General features: G+C 42.0%; 1 protein-coding gene across 4 annotated transcripts in view; it reads left to right on the forward strand.

Moving 5' to 3' along the window:
• Positions 1 to 13,122, forward strand: part of RNF180 (ring finger protein 180) — a 169,899-nt gene that overhangs the window by 131,554 nt on the left and 25,223 nt on the right. For 2 of the 4 annotated variants that reach the window (XM_006031646.3, XM_025213313.1), the window contains one exon: positions 1,018 to 4,835. In XM_006031646.3, coding sequence (XP_006031708.3) covers positions 1,018 to 1,220 — 203 coding nt within the window. In that variant the 3' untranslated portion in view covers positions 1,221 to 4,835. Of the gene's footprint in view, positions 1 to 1,017; positions 4,836 to 13,122 lie in introns of those variants that run through there. The other 2 variants (XM_025213311.1, XM_014523674.2) reach the window with 2 other exon arrangements.

A 13,122-nucleotide genomic window follows, 5' to 3' on the forward strand; every position in this document is an offset into this window, starting at 1 on the left:
GGGCAGAGGGAAGTTTCAGAGCTGCTCCTACCCACTCCAGCCAGGAGGGGGTGGGTTCCCCCCCACTGCCCAGCCCCCTCCAAAGGGCAGGCACAGGAGGCAACTGCCATTGTTGCTTGCCTTGTATGAGCCCAGCTCCTGCACAGTCTAGCTGGAGCAGGCAGGAGCAGCTCTGAAGATTGCCCTGCCACCAGGACAGTGGGGAAAACAGTCATGGCAGGTAAAGGACAGAGGGAGGAGAGGGGAGAGGACCTGCCTCTTAGCAGAGAGGGGAAGGAGGGATTCTTTTCTTTGGGGACCTTTAAAGTCCCCAGAGGCTGCAGCAGAATGGTGCAGTCTGAAAGGGAGGTGCAGCTGTGCCACTGTACCCCCTATGGATCTGCCCCTGTGTATGTACATATTATCTCACATGCACACTGACAGTCAATCAGTGGGAATTTTCTTAATATTAAGGCAAGCAGGATTTGGCTTTCAAGATTATTGAAATAATTTGTTGTTCTTTTTTAATACCAGAAATAGAAACTAAGGAACAGGTATGATGCATCGGTGTCTTTAATGTTTATATATGCAGACATTGTCAGATCAGTGAAGAATTTAATAATATAAGATAAACAGGTTTGTGGAACTTGATAATTTAAAGATATAGTGGAGACTTTCAATTCTTGCTTGCTGGCCTAGATCCAGCCAAAGGCAGAAGCAAAGGAGAGAGAGTCATATGCCTGGTTAAAATGAGCTTGTGTCATTAATCTGCCGAAATAGATAGGCCCAAATAAAAGATGTGCCAGGTTTAAGATAAAGCTAAATTTCACATGAGTATGGAGTCTCACCACAGAGAAAGTCCCCTCCAGTAAAGGGTGAGGGACATTAGTGAGGAAACATGCCAATTGCATTTTGCATTTGTTTTGTAGATCCTTAAAGGATGTCTTTTTCTCCAAATCAGATGCTTTCCTAAAGACTGTATTCATTTTAAATTAATAAAGATGATTAGGCTGAAATGTGACATGATCTGTCTTGCAGCAGGTTTTCAAAGGCACGCAGATCCTGTAGCAAGAAGACATTTCCCACATGCTGCTCACCGGATGGACTATATGGATTTTGAGGATGATAGCCGTGGATGGCGCTTTGACATGGACATGGTGATAATTTACATTTATTCTGTCAACTGGGTAATAGGATTCATTATTTTCTGTTTTCTATGCTACTTTTTCTTTCCTTTTTAGGACACAGTAATCACAGTTTAGCAAACTTGAGCAATCGTACAAACCAAGATAATGTGACTAGAAATACCTTAAAATAAGAATGCATATTTTCTTTATATGGAGTTTTAAATCATTCAGAATTGTATTAGGCTGCATCAAGTACTATATGGGTATAATGATTTAATTACTTGATGCTTCTGCTATTAGCAACAATAACCTGAGCTGTATTTAAAGCATAAGCCACATTGCAGTCATTGCCATTGATTTTACCAGAGCCAGAATTACAGCCATTACACACAAAGTTACTGCTATGTCGAAATGTACATAGCATTTTGTTTTTGGATCCATATCTGGCTCCATGTTGACATATTGTGCAACAGTAGTGTAAGTAGGAGCAGTAGGACTGGAACACTAGCTGGAGCACCAAATTGGGGGTGGGGACCCAAAAATAGCAGCCACTGTGCTGCTGGCCCCATCACCACCAAAAGTCCAGCTGCAGCTCTGCCCAGTGCGCAACCACCAAGGGCACAGACCTACCCTGTTATGCTTCTGATGTGCCACATTACAGAAGTCACCACACCTTCTGCTGCCTCATTTTCCTCAGATAATGCTATTTGTTAAGTACTGTAGTCATCGTTTTAGAGATCTGCTAGAAGTATTATGAGAGAGGCAAGGATTTTGGAGGGTGATATATTTTATTGGACCAACTACAAAGCTGAGAGAGATCTTAAAACAAGCTTCTGGCCAAAAGGTACCAAAAATATTATACTACTGTTGCAGTAGGCATTGCCTAGGTACACACCATAACTCCTTAATGGAGAGCAACAGAATGCTGGAAAACTAAACATTGATAAACCTACTTCTACCACCATTCTGGGAATATGTACCTGTCTAGGGATCGGATACAGCCCTTTCTCAGCCATAACTCACTGCCTGATGTGCTATGCCTATTACTTATGGAATACAAGGAAACTGCTTACTGACCTGAAAAATCACCTTTTCAAAAAAAATGGCAGTTGGAAAGGACTTTTTCATAACCCTAAGATGTGCACCCACAAGGGACCCAAAGCAGCAATTCATCCAGACGGTTATATATAGATCCAGGAGTCCATATAGGGGAAGGAGGCAAATAGAACATAGGCCGGGCACAGGCCAGGGGACATGATCTTTTAGGGGTATTGAAACAAATATCTTTCTCCAATGCAAGTTCAATCTGTAGATGGCTTCAGGGAATTATTAGCATGTACAAATTATTGTAGCAGTCTGAAAATCAGCCCACACATTGCCCCACCAAACACCAATGGCATATCTCAAAGTTAGTTATGTAACAGAATACATGTGAGAGGATCCAAAATAACTTTATGGTCAGTATATATGCAGATTGATCCCTCTGTATTAAAAACATCCGTGTCTGAGGGGGGGATCCTGTATCCATTTCATACTAAGTACACCACAAAATATTTCTAAAGTAGGTGAAATGGAAGAAAAATACCTATGAACCTCCAAGGTAGGGGGTTCAATACTGTAGCAGAATGCAAGTAGTGAAAAATAGTACATGGTGGTTAAAAGTCTTATTCTTGAGAAAAATAACAGGCAGGTGTTTAATTTATTAAGGGGTGGATTGTATAAGGTGCTTCATGTTGTGGCCCTGATCCAGGAAAGCACACAAGAATGTGAGTAGTCCCAATGACTTCAGTTCTTGGAGGGCATACTTATGAGGCAAACTCAGGAGCTGTTAGTTATTCAGCAAGCAGCACTCTTTCAGTTGACTTAACACAAATTAATTGTGTAGACAAGTACAAGTACCCATGTTGCTGGAGGTGCTGTCTTTCAGCTGAGACTGGATTGAATGATATCACTGGAATGTAAAAGTAAGTATTTCCATAGATCCTTTTCTGGATTGGGGCCTGATTGATCAGCACTTGTAGAAGCAGAAGTGATCTGAGCCTTAGACTTCCATCTCATCTGAAAGATGGCACATCCTAGCATTTAATTTTCTTCACAGGCTTCATAAAATAACTTCGTGAGCATTAGTTCTTAACTCTTTGAGAATATCTCTGCAGAAGTAAAAATTAACCTTCCTGTCAGCTGCTACATTTAGGACTGTAATAGATGTGGTTGTCATTTTTATTACATAGATGCAATATTGCTCTAAAAGGTACAGAGGTATAGTAAATGGAATTCACTATAGCAGTAGTTATGCACATGAAAGAAATACTATATATTTGAAGTGTATCTAGTTGTGTCTGCCTGTAATAAAGTGGCTTGTACCATAGGCAGATGAGCTTTAAATGTAACATTTTTCTTCTTGCTTTGAGGTTTTTGTAAAGCTCCTGACACAATTTCTCCTATAATATTGATTTAAACCATCGTTTTAAAGCTAGATTTGTTATTGCCTTAGGTTCATTTGTACATTACCTGTAACTATGTAAGTCTGTATGCACAAGAAAAATCTCAGCAAGTTTAAAACATTTTTTTTCTCAGCTAATGTTTTTAAGCTTACTGATCAACTGTCCCTGCTTCAGCTAAGACTGTGGGAAGAACCTTTTCAAACAAAATAATATATTGAGCCTAAAATTTAAGATGAAAAGGTGTACCACAAAATAATTACTTAGCCAGTATAACTGAGAAAGTGTTAGTATGAACTCCAAACAACAACAAAAATCACATTCAAATTCTTTCATTCTATTCAGTCATTTAACGAGGATGCTGCTGAGATGACTATAAGTGAATATTTCAAAATATATTCATGCATAAGAAATCTAATCCAACCAGACACAACTATACAAGTGTAATCTTGATTACAAGATTTCTAGTAGCATTTTATCATGTATTTATTCTGAAAAAGGTACAGGGAGAGAAAATGTCAATGTAATATTCACCTCTTCTGTATAATTAGAACAAAAGATGGTAATTGGGATGGATACACTTTTTTCTAAATTTACGAAGAATGACAATTATTTGAGGTAAAATTAACTTTGTAATTTAAACACTTATGATACACGTGTCTGTATTTCTGTTACTTTGGTTAATGTTGTTAATTACAAAGCATAATGAGTTAATAAAATATTAATGAATTAACTTAATGCTTCAGATTTCCATACATCTGTTTAGAAGATTTTAGAAATTCTGAATGGGAAAACAATATACAAGGGGTTATGAAAATAATTAATTTCTCTTTCTATCCAAGTAAATTCTTCAGAAAAGTGTAGCTGAAATGTTTTGGACTTGAATGTGCTTCCACTGAACACTGTCTTAGAAATTCTGATTAGATCATGATCAGGATATCAGGACCTTCATTGTTAAGCGTTCTTATGCAGCAGTTGGTCCTGCTCTGGAATATTTTCTTATCCATGAAGATATTAAGATGTTTGCAGTAAAATCTGGGCAGTTGTTTGCAGTGTTTTGCAGCCATTTCAATATGTTTTTTGTTTAGTGAAATTAAATTGTAATAGTTTTGCAACCAAATTCCTGTTTGCTAATGTTTTCTTGTGTCTGCTCTTTTGGGAAGTTGAGGTTAATTGCAGTGATTGTCTCTTTAGGCTAGCAGTCTTTGGTTTGTTGTTATCTTTTGAATGGTACATAAGTAATTAAGATGTGTTTTAATCCACATGAGTGTGCCAGCTTCATATTCTGGATCTGAATATGTTCTTTGAGTGAGTGATATTAATGCTTGTGTTATCTTCTAGGCAGATGTGGAAGTCTTAAACAAACAGCAATAAAAAGCGAGAGAGAAAAAGATTTTAGCCTGCAACAGAGAAAGGGGTTCATGTACTGCTGCTTACACTTGAAGTTTCAGGTGCAGTGACTAACATAACATTTTAGTTCACAGTTGTTTTTCTGTCTATCACAGGTCCACTCACCCAGTTCTTCCCCTCCCACTCAATGTAAAGAACCTCTAGCAAATTAACACACAAAAAAATTATTGTGAAGCAGGTAGGGTCGCTATGTACACATCCTACCTGACAAAGCCATAAAAGCAAGCATAATAATACATTCTGTCATTTCCTGTACCCACAAACACATGCCTGACATAATACAGTTCTTATAGCTTATGCATCACAGTTATTACTTTACCTCAGGAGTGCCCATTTTCCCTCATCCCAATAACTGCCCATCTGCACTCAACCTTTAACCAAATTAGCCTCACCCAGCATCACCAACTACCAACTCAGACATGTACAATTACTAGTGTTGGTGGGGAAGAGAGAGAAGCAACAAATTCAGGCTGTGTTCCTTGGACCTTGGTGAGACAATTGTGGTAATATAAGGTGTGCACATGAAGGAGTAGAAAGCATGTGCAATTAAATGGCTTAATTGTACATATGTGTATCTGTGTATTTGTACATGGCATGTTGTGCATATAGCAACCCTAACAAAGCAGTGGATGAACAGAAAAATGCATCCTTTCTATAGGACTTGATTTATAGAAGGGGGAAACTGAAACAGTGTTGGAGGTTCATCCAGTGACACAAGGGTGAAAGGCTCCTTGCAGATGTTAAAAAAAATGCTGTACTGGAAGAAGCAGTGCATTACTTCAACCAGGCTCTGCAGCATCTGTAAAGATCAGGCACTTCAGTGGGGCTTTTTGGAGCTCTTAGCTATTAGATAAAAGAGCCAAAAATGCCCCACTGAAGTCCCCGATCTTTATGTATATTGGGTGAGCCAGGTTGAAGTAACACACTGCCTTTTCTGAGCATGTGCAGGGCTTGATGAGGGAGTACAACAAATTTAAAGTAAAGCACAGGTTTGGTTTGGTTTTTTTTATATCTACAAGCTCCCAAAGCGTCAAACTGGTGCTAAAATTGTGAAGAGCTCACCTTCACTTCCTGTTCCATCAGGTTCATGGTATGTGTCCATTACAGTCAGGAGGTAGGGGTTAGGGGTATGCGAAGTGGGCCGTATTTGATTCGGATTTGGCCCAATTTACGGGACAGTGATTCAATTAGTTGATTCAGATCACTGTCCTGATTCAATTCGGCCGAATCTGAATCTAAAGATTCAGTGCTGATTCAGAGAATCAGCTATTCAGCCATAGACACAGCTTTAAATGTTTTCTCTACATACCTCAAGGTACCAGGCATGGCTCGTGAATGCTGAGATGGTGGGGCAGATGGAGTGTCCCACAGGAGTGCGGGTGGGCCCCCATGTGCTCAGCAGCGGACCCAGACAGGAACTAATTCCAGTCCACTTCCAGGTCCACCACCGAGCGCACTGGGGACACCTCCCTCCCCCACCCCGTGCTCCCGTGGGATGCTCCAAGGCCCAGGCCAGGGCAGGGCTGCAACCCACAACCCGCTCCCTGCACACTCCTGCCTGCAGAACTTGTGCTCATTGCAGGAACGTGGGCAGCGGATTGCACCCCTGCGTGGGGTCCTGACCCCAGCCCCATGCTGTCACTGCCCCAGGGTTCTGGGGTCTCTCTTACCCCACCCACGCATCTTGCTCCTAGCTGTGGCCCCATCCCAGCCACCCAACCGCGCACCCTGCCTGCACAGGTCCCACCCCAGTGGTGGAGGCAGGGCAGACAGACTAGGGTGCACCGGCAGTGGGGTTGGATCTGGCAGCAGCAGCCAGAAGGAGCTGCAGACACAGGAGCTGCTGGGAAATGGAATCTACTGCAGGCCCAATCCAGCCTGCAGACCAGAATTTGCCCACCCCTAATCTAGCTCATATACCAGGAGCTGTGAGAACGGGACAGCACAGGCTTCTACAAGGGCTGTATAAACCTGTTAAGGATGCCTATTTTGTACTTGGATGGCAGGGTAGATTTGCACCTTGGAGACTAACCAAAGTGTGTGTGTGTGTGTGTGTGTGTGTGTGTGTGTAGCACAAGTTTCCTGAGCTGAAGCTCACTTCATCAGATGCTGTTAAAGAACATGTAAGAAGCAGAGAATAAAGAGAAGAGAAATTCAGTGCTGAAGCCCTTCTTGCACAATTTCCCTGCTGTTGTTATCCATGCTGACTAAATTAAAGGCATCACCAGTATGTCTACCACACTTTATCACACGTTCATGTGGCTGTGTTGCTAAATCTCTCTTTTTGGTTCTCGTTTTGCCATAGTAAAGAATATGGGGAAGATCTTGGTACCCATTATCTATAATGTTCCTACATGTAATGTTCTTTAGCTAGATGGACAAATTTAGGGTCACATCCTATTCCACCTACTGCAAGGGTTCTCAACCTTTTTATTCCTGAGACACCACCCCCCACCCCCCCAGAAATGCCACTGCTCCCTGTGCAGGAGAGAACCAGCCTGACTCCCCAGCCCTGGGTGCAGTAAGCAGAGCTCAGAGGCAGGGAGTCCTATGGGCCCCACTCACCTAAGCAGCAGCAGTATGGAGCCTCACCCACCTACCTGCAAGATGGAGGCTGTGGGACTGGGCAAGGTGGGCTGGGCCTACCCCCCCCCCCCCCCAGCCCCTCCTCAGCACTCACCTCAGCCCCAGGGGGGCGAGGTGGCTCCTCCCTGCACCAGGCTGGGCCGGGCGGACCCCCTGAAATCTGCTTATAGCCCTCCAGTGGACGCAGACCTCCAATTGAGAACTGCTGACCTACTGAGAGTCTAAGTGGACTCAGGTTCCAAAGTGCAACTTTGTTCCACCCTGTTCAGGCAACCCCTCTTGTAACAGACTGTCATCTTACCCTTAAAATGGAGGCAGAAAAAAACAGCCAAGAGGAGAGGACTCACCTACCTTCTGTATTAATGGATTTTCAGGGACTCAAGCAAGCTAGAACAGAATCACGCTTGATGCCTCTGTCCACCTACATACTTAATAGGTACAACAGACTCTGACCTCTGGTTTCCAGCAAAGTCAGCACCTTTTATATTTCACTTAATTGTTATTTCAAGCCTGCAGATGAACTACAGAGAAATAAGCAAGCCAAAAAACTTGAGCTCTCAGATACAAAAAAACTTCTGTGAACAAATACAATGTATTCTTGCATACAACATACATCCTTTACGACAAAATCAGCCTCCATAATTGGGGTGCATGTCTCAAGCAGGCCAGCTGTTTTCTTTGCTGGAAAAGAAGCAAGCCGATACATGCCATATAGCTACCAAGATGGCTGCCCCTCCCTCTGGCTCCAGCAAGCTGAAGAGGTATAGTTAACTTGTCTTAGAGCACTGTAACTGGTGCCTGAAGCAGCAAGTGTGCTGACGGTAGTATCACGATGAGGCCTGTGATGCGAAAGCAACACTTTATTTACAGGAACTTCTATAAAGAACTATTTACAGTAAATAACTAAGAGTCTTGCTACTGCTTTTGCAAGAGTCTGGGGATTAACTGTGTGTGACCTAGAGTATGTCCTCCTGGGAACACAGTGTCCAAGAGTGTGGCAACCCAGGAGACAATCTAGATGAAGCAGCTGGTACTAGGAAGTTCCTGAGATGCCACACTCCCTGGACACTCTGTCATGCAGTTGGCCCTAACTCTGAGAAAAAAAATCCTACATTTTGCCTTCAAGTACAAAGGTGTGCATCTTATTTGGGCATGTGTTTTATGCAAGAAAATACATTGTCTTCTTCAAAGTACAAATCAAACAACCTTGAAACGGGATATCCAGGGGTCAAAAAAACCCTCTGCACTGCTCCCTTGCAGTGCAGAGAACAGCTGAACATGCAGTATGTAGCACTGCAGATGCGTCTACAGCACTACATACTTCACGGCCATGTTCGTCTGGATGCGGCCTGTGTGACAGGCCTCATGTTACATGGCACTTCCTTAAAAACGTGGAGTTTTCAGCCAAAATCCATTTACACATTTAGGCATCAAATGCTACTTATCCTATCTAAATGAGATACGTAAGTAATATTTTGTGCCACTCAGACAGAACTTAGATCCTGTTTCTATCTACGTGACAAGACTTGTACTTCTGAGCATGCTTAGAAAGGTATACTCAGCCACTCATGGTCTGTTGCAATTCTGTTCTGCCTGGGAAAGTACAGAATCCATGGAAGTGTCTGAAACTTTAGTCTGAGAAAAAGATACACCTCTTCCCCTCCTGGATCTCAAGTGGGCCAGCTCAACAGAAAGGGGGGAGAGCACTCATGCCTGTGCCAAGCCCATGGCCTTGCAGTTAGGGCGCCTTGCTAGGAAAAAATGGGTTCAAAAGCTCTTTGGCTGAGGTTGGGCTAAATTAGTCTCTTCCCCTTCTTGGACAGCCGCCCTAACTGCCAGTTATTGGGCTAAAATATGTGAGAGCTGTTGCCCTCATGCTCCTCTGTCAAACAGTCAGTCTGCTTAGTTTCTCTCAGACTGTATCAGGGACATGCATAGAATTCTGTACTTTCCCAGGCAGAATAAGTTTGCAGCAAAGTGTAAGTGGCTATAGACCTCAGAAGAGCATGTCAGGTTGTCCAGGTGAAATTAAGACCCAGTTCTATGTAAGTTGCCATTATGCAGGATCATGGTATATAAAATGGGTTTACTTTTTATTTTTAGTGTGTTAGTTTTATTTATTTCTAAAAATCTTGGAATTATTACATTTTAAAGATTTAGGTCAATATTTTCAAAAGCAACTAATGGTTTTTGAACCTCATTTTTTGCTGGGAATATCTTAGAGGGACCTGATTTTCAAAATGTGCTAAACACTGACCTTTGAAATTCAGGCCACCTTAAGCAGTCTCAGGTTGGACATCCAGAACTTGAATATCCAAAATAAGTCCTTAAAAATATTGGCCTCGAGCTGATCCAGTCCTCATTATAATCAAAGGGGGATGGGGGCTTCCACAGTAATTACACACGGTACCTAATTACCAGATACATACATCTGGACCTCTCCTTGTCAGTTTTTTGCAGTTACTATAAAGGATGTTGTAATAGAGCTTTTCTTTTTCAACATCTTCCAAAATTGATTTGCATATATTTCCTGCAGCGCACACAGAACTCACTCAGTTCTGTCTTTAGTTACACTTGTCTAAAACCATTGATTTAAACAGGAAAAAGGCTAAATATTCAGGACAATTAGAAACATGCAGGTTTCTATAACTATGTCTTATATGTACTGTGATTTAATTCTGGAAAGAATACATTAACATCTAGCAATAAAATAAATGGTGCTTTTTGGGATTACCTTCCTGTGTTAAGCAGTGAAAGCTTAGCCACAAAATATCTTTAATCTATGACACAATGCTTTTCACATGATTGTATTTTTATAGAGTAAGTTATCATCATGAAAAAATAAGGGATTGCAGAAGGCTACAGGGGAATCTGGTGCTGTGCTGGGATTTCATTAAACTTCTTTAATTAAAAATTAACCGACAAGTCCTAAAGGACAAACATCTTCATTTTGGTATGTTCCGTAGCAAAACTGCTGGACAGACCAACAAATGTGATCAGAGGAATGATCCTGAACTTGTCAGCAGCTTTATACCTTTTAACATAAAGCTTGCTTCAAATCCTTTCATAAGACAGAATTAAATCAGGCTTCAAAACTGCCCCCTCTCTCTCTGCCCTTTGGAGACAACATAAAGATTTGTAGAATGATTGGGTCAAATTGTGCCCTCTTATATCCATGTGATTCCCATTCAAAATCACCAGGAGCTAAACTACAGCAGAACCAGGAAGGTAGACTTTGTCCCTTTATTTCCTATGTGAAAAATCCCAAACACTTTCATTTTTTTCACAGTGCCTTTATCTAAGCCTCTGATTACTAACTCTTTTGCCAAAGGAAACAGGATGGCATCATGCCATTGTTTAGTAGTTCTTAGCCTTCTTCATACTGTGACTATCCTCCCCTTTAGGCACCTAAGCCTGCAGACGTATGCAGCAGCTACCTGGCAGCTATGATCTCCTGGCTGAGATTCTATGACCTAGTTTATTTTATAGTTTTTAAAGAATAGTATAGTATCTCCAGTTACTGCAGAACACAGATGCTTTGGAGGGTTAGGTTCCATATTCCCCTACAAAGATAGGGGCTTATAAACTCATCAGGGGTATCCAGAGCCTCAGCAAACAGCTTTGTGGGACTCTGATCAGCTTGAGTGATGAAGTGGCACCTTTGAAGTAAAAGCTGCAGCAAAGAGCAGAACAGCTCATCCTTAATTCAGCAATTTGCTAGGAAGTGGGTTGTGAACCACCTGGATAGGAATGATCTGGGTTCTGCTGCACAAGGAAAAAAATGTATCTTGTAATTCTGTAGCAGCGCCAAAGAACTGCACAAAACAACTTCAAGTGCTGAGTGAACCAGCCAAAGCAACAGAAGCAAAGCACACACTAATCAAAGTAAAGGCTCGGACAGAAATGAAGCTACTTAGAGGCATAAGATTGCAAGAGCTTTGTTGGTGTTGCCAGGCCAGCAGCAATGAAAGAATGTGGGGGAAAGTTAACAAGAGAGTTTAATATGAGAAAAAAACAGTAAACGGGAGGTAGGCCTGTAGTGAAGGACACTCAATGGTGCTGAGGTTGGACAGGATAACGAATAGAGAATGAGATGGTAAGATCTGGTCTGAGCCTGCCTGATTTGTGTGAGAACACAGCCTGCAGGATGTTGGCTTCAGAAGAAAACTGTTCTCATGGGTTGGCTTATTATTTGTAATATTTAACAAAGTGTTACCATTTTAAAGAGAAAAATATGTGACTTTGACAAACATTTCATTCCCTGAACATAACTGTAGGGACTCAGTCTTTAACACAGTATTGGTGTCAGTATATTATCCCTTATTTCCCCTAATCATTTATTAAAACAGAAAAATATTCAGTGCCCCACAACATGTCCTGATGGCTTGTCTGAGAAATGCCCCAGAGTATGTCAACAAATACATTTTTCAGTTTCCATCTTTTGTGTATCTAGGGTGAGGGGGGTGTTCTGAGGGGTGTGGGGAGTAAGAGCGGGGAGCTTCAGATTCCTTCAAAGCTTTTTGTTACCTTTAGGATGCATAATGCACTCTTATGCGAGGACACAAGTCAGTTATGCCATCAATTTTGCCTGTTCATCTGTTGTTTGAGAATTTTCACTGTATTACAAAGCAGCCAGATGATTTGTCCATCCTTTCTGGGGCCACCACACATGGGCTGGGTAAAGGAAATTCCAGAAAATACTTGATTTTTCCCTAAATCATTCTTTGATTTATGAAAATATGATAGTGCCTCACCTCACAAAATGGCCCGAATTGCACCACAAAGTTTAGGGGATCCTGGGAAATCCAATTTTCCAGTGTTTTTTTACTGATGACAACTAAGGTGGTAATAATTGTAGTAACAGACCATAAATCACAGAGGCAGAGTTTGTGTTTTAAATATCTTTTGTGAGCATGGGGAATGGTGGGCAATCAGGTATGGAGGTAATGGCTATTATATTCTGTATTTGAGATTCATCTTCACAGTACATAGAGGTCAGTTCTGCCTTTTAGGAGTCTGAATTTTGTGTCACAGTGCAGTAGGTCATTAACCTTGTAGACCAGGGTGGCCAATCTGCAGCACAGGTGCCACAAATGGTGTAGGCACCCTCTCTGTTTGGCACAGAGCAGTGTCGTGATATCACCGTGTATGGATGCGGACTTGTGCGTCCTGTTGATATTCACTTGCTGGCCTTATGCTGGACAGACGCCAGTCAGTCAATTAGGTCAGTGCACCTCAGTTCTCGCCTGCCATGACTTTGATGAATTAATTGAATTGGGGAGGGGTGATGACTCCCTGACCTGGCGCTGGCTGCTGCCTGTCAGAATGCAAGGATGGGCAAAAGAGGAAAAAAAAACCTCCTTAAAGGAAAGAAAAAAAAACATGTCTGTTGATCCACAGCCCGCCCTGGGTGCCAGGGTTTATAGTGGCTGCTATCCCCTCCTCCTCTCATTCAGTCCACAAGTTCTCAATTACTGAAGCCATGATCAGACCTTTTTTCCCCCAATAATTAGCATCTCACTGGCTCAATTAACTGCCCACTGTGGCCAATTAACTCAGAAACACGTTTTCCAAGCTCT

This window comes from Alligator sinensis, unplaced genomic scaffold, assembly GCF_000455745.1.
Source record: "Alligator sinensis unplaced genomic scaffold, ASM45574v1 scaffold1258_1, whole genome shotgun sequence".
Classification (NCBI taxonomy): Eukaryota; Metazoa; Chordata; order Crocodylia; family Alligatoridae; genus Alligator; species Alligator sinensis.